A 16,073-nucleotide genomic window follows, 5' to 3' on the forward strand; every position below is an offset into this window, starting at 1 on the left:
CTTGGTACAATATTCCCCTACTAGTAGCTGATCCCCATTAAGCACTATATTTACCGACTAGCTTAGCACAATGTTCCTTGATCAGGAGAATACGCATTTAACACTAGATTAACCGACTAGCTTGGCACAATATTCCCAGATTATGACACAATGAACGAATTTGCATTTAGCATCATATTTGCCAACTAGCTTGGCACAATTTTCCCTGACCAGGAGCTAAGTTTAACGCAAGTTACAATTTCGCATTTGGCACCATGTTTACTGCTCAAGGAAGTTCACCGCAAGTTCAGGATTATTTTCAGAAGACCGATCAAAGATGGCTAGACAAATTGAACAGACATCATATGGCTAGACAAATTGAACAGACATCATAAAAGGTGGACATAACATATTTTTTGCTGGCAATCTCCACCATGCAGGTTTTCATTGCCAAATATGTTGATATAAATCTAGGATTCTAAACAGAAACAGAAAGTACATAAATGAAAACCAATGCAACCTTCACGCATAGAGCTCAACAGCTGGTGAATAGGTTACTCAGAACATCACATACCAATAGATAGTGAACATTGACCATTTCTATATAAGCTGCTCATTAAAGTTTAATACAAATAAGCTCAATCATCAACCAAAAACAACATTTGCTACAACCAAGATTGAGAGAAGGCCACAAGAGAAAAGGCCATAAACAAAATCTGGATTCTCAACACATTATGAGGTCCTCATTTCAGGTGTCTAATTCAACATACAAAGCACCAAACAATACAACATTGTGCGTATGTACAAGTTACAGTAATAATTAATCATTGTGGAAGATTGTTAAATAATATTGAAGGGCTATATATTAACATCTTGATCAGCTCTCCTTGTACTCTTTGGCAGGTCGTGCTTCGAGGCCCCCTTCGGCTCTCTTCTGAAGTGCATAAGGCATGTGAGTACCAAGAACTCTATCCCACACAACAAAAAATGGCTGTGAAAAGTTATATTTGGTACCATAACGCTGGTGGTGAATATCATGGTATGCAGAGTTGTTACTAAACAACAGATGGAACGGGTTTCCAGGGAGCCACAACCCGCAATGGTCATCCACTGTTTTAATGGTAGCAAAGGAAAAGAAGAAGATGGAAGTGCGGGGGGACATGCCTGACAAGAGGAAAGACAGAGCTCCACCAACTGTATCCAGGAGAAGTCCCTCGATAGGGTGATTGTATAGAGCTCCAAAAGCATAAGGGACAATAAGACGATGGTGTTGAGAATGTATGTGTCGGTACAAGAACTTATTCTGGTGCATGTATCTATGCATCATATACTGCCAGGTATCCAACACAGCCATTGCAATAAAGAATTGTCTGGCGAGAATAATTAACGAAGACTGCTGCCCTATGGTAGCATCAGTATCATCTCCAGTAACCTGTTAACACAAATACTATTAGAACAGATGAGTTCATCGAGTAGTCCTATGCACACCTTGTGTATCGACAGTGAGCCGTCATGCATAATAGATGCACAGTAATCAAGTCGTACAAGCTTACATAGCAGGTCAATTGAATATGTAACGCTACATTCCCATTTTTTTATTAATATATTAACAAATTGAATGACATAGTTACCATCCAGATACCACAAAAAGCGATGTGCTTTATGTAGCAAACAAATCAATGTTTTTCTTTGACATAGCAAACTACGAAAAAGTTTAATGATAAAATATATAAGACAGAGGATGACGATACCAATTAAACACACAAGATGAGCTTTATTAAGGAGGATGTGAACTGGATAATCTTTCATTACAGACAAAAGGTATACATACTAGACTAGCAAGAACATTTGGCTATGGTTGTCAGGGAATTTAACTTTGGGGACAAAAGTTTACTATTTCCTTGAGAGTTGAGACTATGTTGGATAATGTCTTATAAAAAAATGTAAAAGCAGATAGTCCATCAATTTGATTTTTTTTGCCAATTTATTCTATGTACTTGATGCAAGCTAAACAACTTACAGTGATATGATATGTTGAACTAATCCTTGTTGAAATTCAAGACTTCACAGAAATATTGGGATACAGATCTGGTAACTATGCAATATGAAGCAAAGAATCATGAAATTTACATATCAAGTAAGCTAAAGAAACCCAATCTACGATGACAAAGTTGTCCAGATTTAGTAGGGTCTTGCATTTGACCTAAGGGTGTACCAATGGGATGGATTTCCAGTTCTATTTCATGTAAAATACATTATCTCGTACCCCAACCCCATTCCAATGGGGTTTCCTCTCTTTTTCCCCACCCAACCGATTTCTACCGGGGGTTCAAAGTGTAGGTACATAAAGATATATAGTCTTAGAGCATCTCCAACCCATATCACCAAAATAGCATAAAAAATTACAGTATTGTAGTGTCAAAATTACACCATCCACAGAACCAACTCTAATCCGTTACTCTATATACTACAACAAAAAGAATCATTTGTCTATAAAAAAACATATTCATCTAACATTCTAATCTTATATAAAAGATTTTGTTGGTATATAATAACATATAAATGGGACATTGAGGGAATAGATTTGTTCTGTTAACAAGTAAAAAGGTATACTTGGCCTCGTGAAAAGCGCCAGTTTGGTTTATAACTTACACCAAATGTATATTTGACACCAAATTTGGGGTCACGCTATTCATTTGATGTACTTCTACACCATTGTAGTGTTGCATTGGAGTTGGTTTTACACCAAAAACTACATTATTATAGAATTTTAGTGTTGGGTTGGAGATGGTCTAAGTAGGTTCTGATGCAAACATGAAAATCTGACATATAACATGTCCTGGAGACATGACTGTCACAAAGTATGTTATTAGCTCATCCCTGTATATCAAAGATTTCATAAAAATTGCATATGCCATTCACCATATAGCAGGACTTCAAACAACACTCTACTAGTTATATCAACCCGACCAATATTTCTAATTTTCTAGAGTGTGTTTGTTATCCACAGAACAATGTCAAAACATCATTTTATAATACCACAACTCTTTCTGGTAACTTACATACAGCACAAAGTGTATCACTAACAGCTGTATAACACCATCAAGATTCAAGCCTTCTGCTTACTGACATTCTCTATTTCTCTCACAGCTTCAATCAACACATCACATTAAAAAAATAATAAACTACTATAAACATCTGATTACAAAAAGGTGGGATCTTTAATTAGCAAATATTAAAAGTTAAGATCTTTACCAGTACTACAACAATAAAAAACACAAAACAAAATTACATACTCATATAAAAAAAATGATACCTTGAACAGTATAATGGCAACAACAGCCTGAACAGCCTGTTGAAGAAGAACCCCTTTAACAACAGTAGGCTTTGTGACAAGATTCTTATCACTCTCATCTTGTCTTGAATGCAATCTATAATTATCATAAGATCCAAACATCATATATAAGCCTGAATAAACCCAATACACCACAATGGGCATCACAGTTCCCAATAACTCATCTGAGACACTAAACTCCATTTTCAAGACACACCCTTTTCAAGATTTCCCTCCCCAATAAGTATATATCAATGATTATATATAATTAGGGTGAATCTAACAAGGGTTTCAAGAAAAATGAGAAGAGCTGAGATGGGCTCGTTGAAACCAATTATTCAAGTTGAAAGTGTTATTGTTGTTTGTGTTTGATTTTTATGAGATTGGGTTTGATTTCACAGCAGTTCTATTTGGGGCCGTAGATGAGTTTAAGATTGGTGAGGTGTCAGAAAATGATCTTGTCAATGGCTGTGATGGCCTGGCCTGGTCAAGTGCTTTGTAATAAATCGTTGGCCGACTTTGATTTTGACTCGATGTATATGTGGTTGGAGAATATTCCACGTGATTACAAGAAATTAAAACAAAATAGTATCATCGAACATTCGGACTTGAATTGTTTTAGGATTTGATTCAGAGTTTTAACACATTTTCATACTCAACTCCCAAATAAGTATACGAATTGAATTCATCCTATATTTAATTAATTTACTTTATTTCTAGTTTGAGTTATATCTGATAATACAAATTAGGTATTGCAAAAATTTAATATAAAATGTAAAGATATTTGTCAAAACACCGCCTTTTTGAAGTATGTTTACAATTTTAGCATATTCTGAAAATATTTATAGATTTGATATTTTTAAAAGTATGTTTAGTAACTTCTTATTTTTCTACTTTGACTGAGTTGAGTCATTTTCTATTAAATCACCGAATATTAGTGATTATGACCACACAATAAGGACAAATATAGACCAAGGTGTAAAAGAAGTTTGAAGATGCTTGGGATTTTGTTATTGCATCTAGTACATTGGACCGTAAGTTTCTGAAAAAATTGATTTTAATAGGTCTTTGCAAACTATTTCGTATCTCAATCGCAATTTATACACATAAACACATAGTCATACATATAGTGTAACAAATAAATTAGGATTTATAATACTGGGATTTTTCTGTTGATTGGATTTGGGAACAGGATTGGTTCACCGAGAAGCCATCCCTGACAGGACAAAGAGTGAGTTTTGGTTGGTTTTATATTTAATTATAGTTGATTTACGAGTTGTTTTTGTGATATTGGTATTGATTTCGCAGAGCACTCATTTTTCAACCTTTATAACTACTTGCACTTATTGTGCAATTAAATATAATTTTAAACAACCTTTTTAAAGTTATGTACTTGTATTTGTAGTTTGCATATATAGTTGTTAGCCGTTCTAAATATAGTTGCAAATGTAACATTTGTTTTTGCATATATTTTTTCCTCTTCATTAAATGGTATCTTAATGGTTTTTATCTGGAAGCTTGTATTCTTACAATTTTTCTAATAAAATTACGGTATTTCTGTAGAAAAAACTTTCTAAGTTTGAGTATTTATGAAAAACACCTGGATTCTAATTATAATTGACTAAGAACATCTTAAAAATCTTATTTAAATGTGTATGTCACATTACATGACACTAAAAAGTCTCTAAAGATATACAAAAATTTGCTTACGACGTTCTTCTTATCTAAAATTTTAGACAACTGATTATCTTATTTACAAAATATTATAATGCATGTAATGAAATTTCATATTATGCATTATTATGTTATATTCAAATTTTATTTATAATAATTAAAATATCTTGTTTTTAAAATATAAACAGCAATAAGACTACAACAGTTTGATTTTATATAATTATTACTTTTTATATTAGTTGATCATTTATCGTAAGACATACTCATTTAAGAGATACTCATTGCATATTTTGTTATGGATATTTGTTCAAAATACATGATCTCTCTAAAATGAACTCCTTCCGTATCAATATACATGTTCTCTTTAAGAAAAAAAAATCGTCTCATATTACATGCCACTCTCTTCTTTCAACACAAATTTTTCTTTATATTTATTGTGGCTTTTTTAAAACTCAACTTTATTCTCATTTCTCAATGCACTAAATATCTATATTTATTATAATTTTTTTTGAAACTCAGCTCTATTATCACTCTTCAATGCAGTAATTAATGATGTATGTGATAACTGATACATTCATATCTAACTAACTTTTTTTCTTAATTTGCGTGCGTCCCCCAAGAAGCACATGTATATTGAAACGGAGGGAGTATATTCTTGGAATCAATAATATTCATTATTTTAAAAAAGATTATAGTAAGAAAAGTCTACATTTTTCAAATAAACATTAATCATAATTAGTATAAACATATTAATAATCATCATATACATTATTTTCAAGTAACGTACAAACATTTATGTATGACAATAATTTTAGGGTCAAAATAATTGATATGAATTTGAGAAATTTTATCATAAACATAATATAAAAATATTACAAAGATAAACTAAAAATAATGGGGTCGTTTGGGCAAACTTAAAAAAAATGATTCCATACTTAAAGTACAGAAGTTGATTAAAAGTGAGAAGTTGATAAGTTAATAAAGTGTTTAGAAAAATAGTAGAAACTCTGAGAGATAAAGTAGCATTCTCAACTTCTTAAAAGTGCTTATACTTATTTAGACAAACGGGTTAAGAAAAGCAGAAGGCAAAAGCAGCTTCTGCATCTTCAATACAAACAGCCCCAATATCGATGATAATAAGAGTTGTGGAAGTTAATTAACCATTTTTTTCACAAATTTGTGTAAAAATATTTTCATTTCAATAAAGTGTATAAAGATATACTAGCCTTTAACCCGTGCAAAGTACGAGCGGATATATAATTCGTAATTTATTAATTATAATTTAAATCTTAACATCATTTTATTAGTATTTTAGTATTAATGAATTGGATTTTAATTAAATTATATCAACCAACTGATTATATCTTCTAACGGAAATTAAGCTTTTACAATTTATTATCTATCTATAAATATTTTTCTGATATTAATATGTGACAGTTTATTATTCAATTAATTTTAAATCAAAATTTTCATACGTAATGGTTCGTGTTTGTAATTAAATAGAACACGTTAGAGTTAAAATTTGAGTAGAATACGTTATAATTAAAAAGTAGCGTCTCCAATTATTTATATGTATTTTAGACAAAAGATGTTCAAAATTGTATATTTATAATTAGTTATACATTTATCTATAAGTATTTTTTAATATCAATATATGTTATAAACAGTAGTTTCATCTTTTTTCAACTAATTATAAATTATATTTAAAAAGATATTAATATACATAAGAAGTGTTTTTAGTATATGAAACTGTTTTATAGATATTTACATGTTGTAGACTTTTAGTTTTAGAGGAGAGTACCAAACCAAAATTTTGTACGACCGCAAATTATACCCTATGTTGGCTTTTTATAATACCAGTCTTTAACCCGTGCGAAGCACAGGCGGGTATATAGTTCGTAATTTATTATTTATAATTTAAATTTTAAAATCATTTTATTAGTATTTTAGTATTAATGAATTGAATTTATTCAATTGACTATATTTTCTCCCGATTACTTAAAAATGAAGAAATCCTAATTTAATCCGAATTTAGTACACGTAGATTTAAAAAATAAAAAAAATTAGAAAATTCTAATCTTTTTCAAACATAGCCGATTGTGTAATACCTTTTGAAAGATTCAGTAATCTAATCAATCGAATTTCAACGTAATTTTGTAATCTTGGTTTTTTTTACAACATGTAACTTTTAAGATTAGAATTAGAAAGGATTATGTAATGGTTATATTGAAATTGAACACGTTAAAGTTTAAGGGTAATTATCTAATTGGTCACTGAAGTGGGCATAATGTATCAAGTTGGTCACTGAACTCAAAACTGTATCAAGATGGTCACTGAAATGGCCATAAATATCAAACAAGTACTTTAAAATATGAATTCAAGCAATAAAAATATTATTTATAAAGTTTTACACATTATTTTTGAATGTTACCAAAACCAAGTAAAAAGTTATGACTTCTAATATTTATGATAATATATTTAAATTTTATCAAGTTTATTTATTATTTATTTTTAAATAAAACAAAGAAAATAACTATATAATCAAATATAAATAATAAATAAACTTGATAAAATATCAATATATTATTTTAAATACTAGAAGTCATAACCTTATAGTTGGTTGTGGTAACATTTAAAAAATAATGTGTAAAACTTTATAAATAATATTTTTATTATTTGAACTCATATTTCAAGGTACTTGTTTGATATTTATGACCACTTCAGTGACCATCTTGATACCATTTTGAGTTCAGTGACCAACTTGATACATTAAGTCCACTTCAGTGACCAACTTGATAATTAACCCTAAAGTTTAAAGGAGTTATACGAAGGTTCTTGTTAAAAAAAATATTCAAAATTGTATATTTATAATTTTATTTATAACATCATTATAATTTTTTTAATGAAATATTATATGATAATGTATTGTTATGAGTGTTTTTAGTATTTGGAACTGTTTATAATATTATTAGACTCTACATTTGAAGACTTGTAGTACCAAAAGGAGAATACCAAACCAAAAAAAATAACTAAAACCTTGGATTACAAATTATACCCATGTTGGCTTATTATAGTATAATAATATAGTATATAGATATATAATCGAAAATATCATTTTGTATAAAAATAAGTTGAGACTAAATCTAATACTGATACTCTTTTTAAAAATATATTAATTATCATGATTGGAGGTTATTAAATTCTAATACTACACCCAGTATCAATCTGAGATTTATAATTTTTCTATCAAATTAGAGAATTTGTTTCCTTTTTCGTTTTCTATTTTATTTATTAATGTTTTTGAAATAATTTCACCCCACTTGAAATGAACTTGGAATCGAGTATCGAGTATGTTAATTCAGTTTCCGACAAGTGAACAGGTCTTCAAATCTCACATCTTAGGTAATAATTCTGCTTTTAGTTCCCAGATTATTCTCATCAATGCTGCAATATATGTATGTATATACAGTATCAATTTGTCACCGCATATGTTTGTCATCTTGTCAATGATTTGTTAAAAGGATCTGTGTCTCTCTGTTCTTGTTTGCATTTAGGGTTTCACATTCAAATCTTTATTTTTATTTTTTGTGCTTGTTTGTGTTCTCGAACTCTAGCTGCAATAGTTATTCATTTTAATTCGATTGTAGTGTTTGCATTCAACTTTACTAGAAAATACCTGTAAACTGAAGTGATTGCAAGTCAGGACTCGAAATTTCGATAATTGGTCATTTGCTAAGTGGATAACTAGAAATGATATGTGGGATATCTGCTAGCACAAGTTTGAGCTGGGAAATTATAGTGATGTATTTATTTTGACACTGATGTTATTGTACAGTTGAGCGGGTTTAGATTCGGAATTTGGGAGGGATGCTGCGATGGCTCTTTATAAGCAGAGCAGTGAATTGTTACCGGAAAGAAGAATATTAGTTGGTCCGGATAATAAATCTGTTGATAATGATTATGGCCAGAAGGCTACACGTAGGCGGAAGTTGGGTCGGTTTTCTGGAAGAAGGCTTTTGTTTTGGGTTTTTTCAAGTGCTACATTTGTCTCAATCTGCTTAGCAGTTTTTGGCCTGAAGATAATTCTTCGCGGTGAGTTTTAAGATAATGTGCTGTTGTTTGCCATATTACTTAACTAAGACGATGTGCTTGACTCATAAGTTATCCTCTATATATCTATCTATGTAAGGAATTTAGACATTAATTTATGGTTCCTCTTATCTTTGCACTTGAAAATATAACTTATGAGTACTTATGGTTCTGATCATTAATATTTTTGTCATTGAACTGTATGGTTAAAATTAGATTTTTTAGTAACCAATTGTGTGTGAAAAATAGGACTAGCATATTTGTTATACTTGTACAAAGATACCTTTTTTGACTATGTTGGGAATGCAATAGTTACTGTATTTAGGTACGTTCTCTAAAAGTCATCAATCTATGATTCTAATATATATGTCACTAATATATTTACTGCTTCCAAGTATGACATTAACTTATATATTCAGGTGAAACTGCTGATATAATTTTGTCTGTGGGAGAAGAACAGAAAGTATCAACAGACAGAATAAAAAGAACACCCCGTCGGCCACGTAAGTTTTTTTTAATGATATATATTTCCTATGCTTTTATGCTGGATGGGTTTGATTACTTGCTCTGTTAAATAAGCATTCCGATTATCCTGATATCTGCAAATGTATGCTATTAATGTCTTATATTTTCTACACGATTTAAGCCGGTAAACTTGTAGATGAATTTATCTTGGAGCCAACTGTTAAGTTATGCTCATTATCTCGACAACCGTCACAGTTGCAACAATTACATTAGCACACTAGGGAATTTGGAATGCTTCAAAAGCAGAATATTCTAAATCCAAGTCTAGGACAAAATATTTAGTCACTACATATTTAGAAAAGTACCTTGCACATACATGAACCAGTATTGCAAAAAAAGAAACGCGTGTAGTTCTGTAGCTGTGGTAAATTTTCCACTACTAAAATTTTTAATGATATTAAATAGATTCAAGAGTATGTACTATGTAATAATAACTTTTTAGCCATCACATCGGAATAATGCTAAGAATATATTATAATTATTGTTGACCGAGAAGCATCTTATCTTGTATCTCATATGATTTACAGGACAGACCCTTTATACATAGTGATGGGCTTTAATTTATACAAAGAAAGGAATTTATGAAAGACACTGTAGCTCCCACTATTAAGGCCTCCGAGTTATTACCTTTATTATTTAATAAGATACTCTAGAGTCCTCTGATAATCAATATTGCAAGTCGTTGCACACTTATGTTTAAATACCAATCTTCTAAATTTGCATCGTGTTAAAAGTTTAATAAATTGTAAAATGTCCTTTCACACTATATAATAAGCAACCTCTTGATCATTTAGCATGCTGCCAAAATCAGGAAAAGTCATCATGCTCTCCCTAAAATGCTGTTGTGCCAAGAGCATCTTGGCCCTAAACAATGGAAAAATTTAACTATAATTGGAGTACACTTTAAAGAGAATCGAGCTTTACATATACTATATCTTGCTAAAGTTCATCAATTTAAAGGAAGGAGAAAGAGGGAAACAAGAAACCATTAAAGCTCTATAAACTATAACTGTAATACTAAAGTATTATGTAGTATAAAATAGATATAAATTAAATAACTATAGAAGTTTATAAGATTAGGAAATTACCTTTAATTTGGAAGCTATCCAAAATACCCTTACTAAACAATAGAGTAGCTTGTAGTATCATATCATTGGCATATCTCACCCACTTATTGATGTGCGATGCCAACTTTAGTGTTAGATGTTTCGAAACCAAACAAACCCAATAGGGCCTTAGATGAGGGTGTACGAGGAGCCCAACCACACGGCCTCCAATTTGTATGGGCCCCCAAATTTGTAGGCCCATTATATAGGTTTATTATTAGCCTGACTATGTTGTTGGACTTTGCTGGAATGAGGAGCAAATGTATTTGGAGTTTTAAAATTTTTTAACATGTGAAGGGCCCCAGTGTTAGATTGAGCTCCGGGTCTCCAAAATCATTGCTACGGATCTCTTAGCAGGGTGTGGGGAAACTAAGATGTTCATTGACCTTACCTCTATTCCTAATAATAGAATGAAGAGCTTGTTTCCAGAACTACTTCTGGCTTTAACAAAATATTACATGAAACACAACATTTAAAAGAGAATTATTTGCAAAAGATTCTATATAAAAGACATGATAATAAATATTTGGCCACAACATTATGGTACAAAAACTAGAGTATAGGAAAGGGCGATACTTTGCTAAAAGACCCTAAAAGAATATAAGCAAGACACTGTACTAAATCCTCAAAACCTATGTTTTTGCGCCTTACACCACCTTAAGCTACTGAAAATCAACCACTCTGATGCTATGTCTCCAAGAACTCATATCTGAGGTCATGTGTTCATGGAGGTTCAATCAAGGCTCTCAAATCTAGCTGCAGCTGCTCATCAATAAATGATGATATAAATATTGGTGCCCTGCTGTGAGAAACTCTCATTAGCATTATCTGAAACATTTGCAAGTAATAATGTAAAGTGACAGCAGTTTGTGATTTTTGTTATATGCTAGTTTATTTTTTCTATTAGTATATATTATGACCTGATTCCTCAATATTTTCATTATACCGTTCTTTTTTCATACTTCAGATTGATATATTTCCAACAACATTAAGCTGTTTGTACTCAGTTTTAGAAGTCTGCCACTTCTGTGGTAATCCACGTGTAGTTTGCGAAAGCATTACTATTACTATTTTTATATAGTATCTGCCCTGTTTTTCTTTTCCATTGACATTTTAATCATTCCTCTATATATGATGTTTCAGGATTTGTTCCGTGCAAGGTTGGATTACTAGACTCAGTTGATGATCTTGTAGAGCCCAAGGAAATCACCAGTTTTGCAGATTTTTCATTGCAGTTTGTAGATAGAGAGGAAATTGCCCTGAATGATTCATCTTACCCTAGATTTGGAGGGCATCAAACCCTTGAAGAAAGAGAACAATCCTTTCTCGGAAAGAACCAAACAATTCATTGCGGTTTTGTCAAAGGACCAGAAGGGTTCCCAAGCACTGGATTTGATCTGGACACAAAGGATAAGGAGTTCATGACTACTTGCATTGTTGTGGTATCTTCCTGCATTTTTGGAAGCTCAGACTTTTTGAGGAGGCCTACAAGCAAAATGGTAATTAATTGCATTTGTTCTAAGTTCAATATATACATAAGTTATAACATATGTGGCTAACAATTTGGAATATTTGGTTGATAATTGCGAAAGTTGACTGCATATTGCAATGACAATCATGGCAACACTTGAAATCTATTATTAATCACCTTACCACTTATATAAATTGTTTGTACTTTTCGTTACAGTCTAAAAACCTGATATTGAAGCAGCCTATTTTGTAATGGAGAGACTTCTTCATATGCATTCTCACATACCTCCGTTAAACATAAAAAATAATAATCAAATATAATAAATTCATTTATTTGGTTAGCATCTCTTGTTTTGAACTAGGTGGTTTTATGTGTCCTTATTTAATTTTATTGAATATTCTGCTGGCAGTTCAAATACAATAAATTGGTGCCTTGTGTTAAAGTGTGAGTGTTTGATATGTATATGCGGTGATTAGTTCAAGTTTTGCTCTCCTCTTTAGTTTTACGGTAAGAGTGCGTGGATCTATTTGGAGGGCCTACTATTGTGTGGACTTGTCTATATGATACAACTCTTCATCGTGTAGTGCATTGCCTTAAAAACGTTAGATTTTTAAGTATGCAACATTGTGCTATCATCTCTATGTGATATCTTCATCTATTTTCTCTATATAAATGTGAGATTGATCATATTTGAAAAATATGCAAATACTTTTTTTGCGTAGGAACTTTTATCATCAAATTGGAATATTTTTATTATTATGAAAATTATATTATCTTTCAAGTTTAGTGTTCTCTACAACTTTATCCATCAGTATTAGGGCATTAGCACTATAATAGGTGATCATGTATTTATCCTGTCATTCATGTTAAAGTTGCTTGTTACAGATTAGTGGCTATTCCAAGAAAAATGTTTGCTTTGTTATGTTTGTCGATGAGCAGACCCTCTCGAAACTCAAGTCCGAGGGAAGTGCTCCTGATGATAGTGGCTATATTGGGTTATGGAGAATTGTTGTTGTAAGGAATTTGCCATACGAGGACATGAGGAAAACTGGAAAGGTGCCAAAATTTCTATCGCATCGTCTCTTTCCTTCCTCTAGGTGATTATTTCTCCATCCTTTTATCTCTATAGACCTTAGAGCTTATTATGGTTACTTAAACATGTTTTTACGTCTTTTTATAAGTATATCTGTTCTACCTTTTGTTTTAGGTATTCTGTTTGGCTTGACAGCAAGTTGCGACTTACAACTGATCCAATGCTGATCATAGAATATTTTTTGTGGCGAACAAAATCAGAGTATGCAATCTCAAACCATTACACTCGCCACTGTGTCTGGGATGAGGTGCTCCAAAATAAGCGTCTAAATAAGTACAATCACACAGCGATTGATGAACAGTTCAACTTTTACCAGTCTGATGGTCTTACCAAGTTTGACCCTCAAGATCCAAATACTCCCCTTCCAAGTTGTGCGTGTCACTAATGCCTTTTACCCACTTCGAAATAGTTTACACTTGCAATTCATTGCAATAATGTCGTATACTTTTGTGTGCTGTGTGACTTTGCAGATGTGCCTGAAGGATCATTTATAATCAGGGCACACACACCAATGTCTAATTTATTTTCATGCTTATGGTTCAATGAAGTTGACCGTTTCACATCACGGGATCAATTGAGCTTTGGATATACTTTCTTGAAACTGAAAAGAATGAATCCTCATAAAGGACTCATGCTTAATATGTTCAAGGTAATGTACCTTCTCCAATCATTCAAAATTTAAATTCCTATTATAATTGTGTTTTTTGCTCATGATAAACATCTTCCAAAACTGAAAAAATATGCTGGGGTGATTTTGCCATATTATTTGTGGTACTCCTCGAACATATACTTTGTTCATTCTTCAAGTATATAGAACGAATAATGTAGTTTTTCCGCTGGTTCAGTAAGTTCATTGTGCAATCACACATATTTGATTTAAATCCTCAAACTTAGCTATGGTCAGTGTTAGTGTAAAATTGTAAATTGCAGAAAACTCTCAGTTGTAACACTTCCTTTAATCTATACTAATATCATTAGTCTTGGCATCCATTTGGTGTTTTCGGTTCATTACAGTCTTTAACAGTAACTCACAGGGGAATATAAGTCATTAGCCTATACGATTTCTCTGACTCGTATATTAGAAAAGTAGCTAAAGGATGTTTTCAACAACTCTTTATGCCAGAGACCGCTCTGTACTCTTGACTCATAGGTTATTATACCTCTTTATTTTTTTTTTATTTTTTTTTGCTTAGCAACTTGATTAATAATGTTAACCTCAGCCATGCTACATTATGGAATGTTATGCTACAGCTATCTCTCTAGCTGGCGTTGCACAGTTGCATTAAAATTAGGAAAATTAACGTATGGTGATAAGTTCATGTAAAATGTTATTTCTTTAGCCTGGTCCTAATGCTTCTGCTCAACTCAGTGAAGGACATTGGAGATTGAGTTTGTTAAGCAACAGATACTCTATACTGTTGGCGACTCTACAGATTGAGTATGTATTAGATACTCATGTCTGTCAAAATTTATTATTGGAGTTTTGTAGGGGTGACAGTCTCACAGGACCTAGAACCTGACTCTATTATAGTATTATTGACACATTACAAAGATAAAACCCAAAAATGACACGATATGACTCAATCAACCCGAATAATGAACTAAAATAATTTTTTTATTAGAAGTACAATACTCTTCGCTTATATATGTCCACATCTATTTTTTGGGTCGAATTTAAGGAAGTTTTAGAACAAGAAACTGACACATCTACAAACACGACAAAATCCAAAACCTGAAATCATTTGTGGAGTCCTCTAATTACATGGAAATGATATTTGTGCAGGACTGTGAGCGCAGATCACTTGCAAAGTTATTTCACCATAGAGTTGTATCACCTCCATGATGGAATTGATTCTTTTTGGTATATAATACATACCATGAAAGGTATAGCCATTTGTATCTAAATTTATTTTGTACTTTTTTCCCTGTCTCAATCTTTCACATGGGTAAACATGTCTGCCTTTGTTCTATAAGATTTGTTGTCAACATATAATGGGGTTTACATATATGTCCAGAGTTATTGATCTTTTGGTAATAATGGAAGCAGCATTTGGATCAATTGCAGGAATACACTGACAGAAATCTCCCATGACACTGGATTAGAATCCTGGGTGTTTCTAGGAGGAACTGGGGAAATTATTCATATATGGCTCTCTGTGGACCTTTCAGCAAATCTTATGAGAAACATTTGACAATCTGAATGATGGTTCCCCAGTAATTGCTGGTTGGCAGTTTTAACTTGACTGGTTTTATCCTCACATACATGGACTCGGAATCAAGAAGTTCAGAGCGATTCTCATCATGAATATAACATTAGTATAGATTCCATTCTTATCTCAATATATATTTAACTTTTAAATTAAAATTTACCTCTATACAGTAGACATAGCCGATCCTGCACCTTAAAATTTTGTAATCATAGAAAGTGGGTTCCTAGTTTGGTTGTGCAGACAGCTAACAGTGAGTCTTGAAGTTAACACAAGCATCAGGACTTTCATGTGCAATTCTAATGTGGTGTTTGTATGGAGTGCTATCTGATGATAATTTTTACTTTATCTGATGGGCATCTAGCCCAACTGGGTAGCTAGTGGAAATTAATAAAAATTTATTATAAGAAAATGAACATAGAAAATCCTCTTAATATATCTCAATATCTAATTGTTTTATGAGAACTTCAGCTACAATAATATACTCTATTTCTTTTTAAGAAATAATCAGAATATTATCTGATTAGACTCCCATATTACATTAGAGAGATCTAATTATAATTATTATAATTAATACGAATGCCTCTTGTTTGAA

The 16,073-nt window shown here is 31.7% G+C and overlaps 2 protein-coding genes across 3 annotated transcripts; one reads left to right on the forward strand and one right to left on the reverse strand.

The window, feature by feature from the left end:
- Positions 1 to 558: 558 nt before the first annotated feature.
- Positions 559 to 3,816, reverse strand: LOC108197019 (sphinganine C4-monooxygenase 1). The gene is made up of 2 exons (XM_017364485.2): positions 3,296 to 3,816; positions 559 to 1,411 (listed from the first exon to the last, which is right to left on the reverse strand). Exons 1-2 carry the CDS (start codon positions 3,515 to 3,517, stop codon positions 857 to 859), a joined length of 777 nt encoding a protein of 258 aa, XP_017219974.1. The 5' UTR covers positions 3,518 to 3,816; the 3' UTR covers positions 559 to 856.
- A 4,427-nt stretch (positions 3,817 to 8,243) lies between these two features.
- Positions 8,244 to 15,826, forward strand: LOC108197470 (probable hexosyltransferase MUCI70). Of its 2 annotated transcripts, none has more exons than XM_017365103.2 (9): positions 8,244 to 8,389; positions 8,823 to 9,079; positions 9,496 to 9,579; positions 11,851 to 12,206; positions 13,064 to 13,275; positions 13,386 to 13,642; positions 13,742 to 13,920; positions 15,055 to 15,155; positions 15,337 to 15,826. In XM_017365103.2, the coding sequence occupies exons 2-8, from the start codon at positions 8,863 to 8,865 to the stop codon at positions 15,112 to 15,114; spliced, it is 1,365 nt and encodes a 454-aa protein (XP_017220592.1). In that variant the 5' UTR covers positions 8,244 to 8,389; positions 8,823 to 8,862; the 3' UTR covers positions 15,115 to 15,155; positions 15,337 to 15,826. The 2 variants fall into 2 exon arrangements, with proteins under 2 accessions (XP_017220592.1, XP_017220593.1); XM_017365104.2 differs by lacking the exon at positions 8,244 to 8,389 and adding an exon at positions 8,419 to 8,442 and having other exon boundaries at positions 15,337 to 15,512.
- Positions 15,827 to 16,073: the final 247 nt, after the last annotated feature.

Source organism: Daucus carota, chromosome 8, assembly GCF_001625215.2.
Source record: "Daucus carota subsp. sativus chromosome 8, DH1 v3.0, whole genome shotgun sequence".
NCBI lineage: Eukaryota > Viridiplantae > Streptophyta > Magnoliopsida > Apiales > Apiaceae > Daucus > Daucus carota.

Bases quoted from the DNA above. Each gene is read 5' to 3' on its own strand.
- LOC108197470 (XM_017365103.2), top strand. From the start codon at position 8,863: ATGGCTCTTTATAAGCAGAGCAGTGAATTGTTACCGGAAAGAAGAATA. The intron at 9,580-11,850 runs GTAAGTTTTTTT...ATGATGTTTCAG, and splicing joins AAGAACACCCCGTCGGCCAC to GATTTGTTCCGTGCAAGGTT. The intron at 12,207-13,063 runs GTAATTAATTGC...TGCTTGTTACAG, and splicing joins GGAGGCCTACAAGCAAAATG to ATTAGTGGCTATTCCAAGAA.
- LOC108197019 (XM_017364485.2), bottom strand. From the start codon at position 3,517: ATGGAGTTTAGTGTCTCAGATGAGTTATTGGGAACTGTGATGCCCATT. The intron at 1,412-3,295 runs GTATCATTTTTT...TTGTGTTAACAG, and splicing joins TTGCCATTATACTGTTCAAG to GTTACTGGAGATGATACTGA.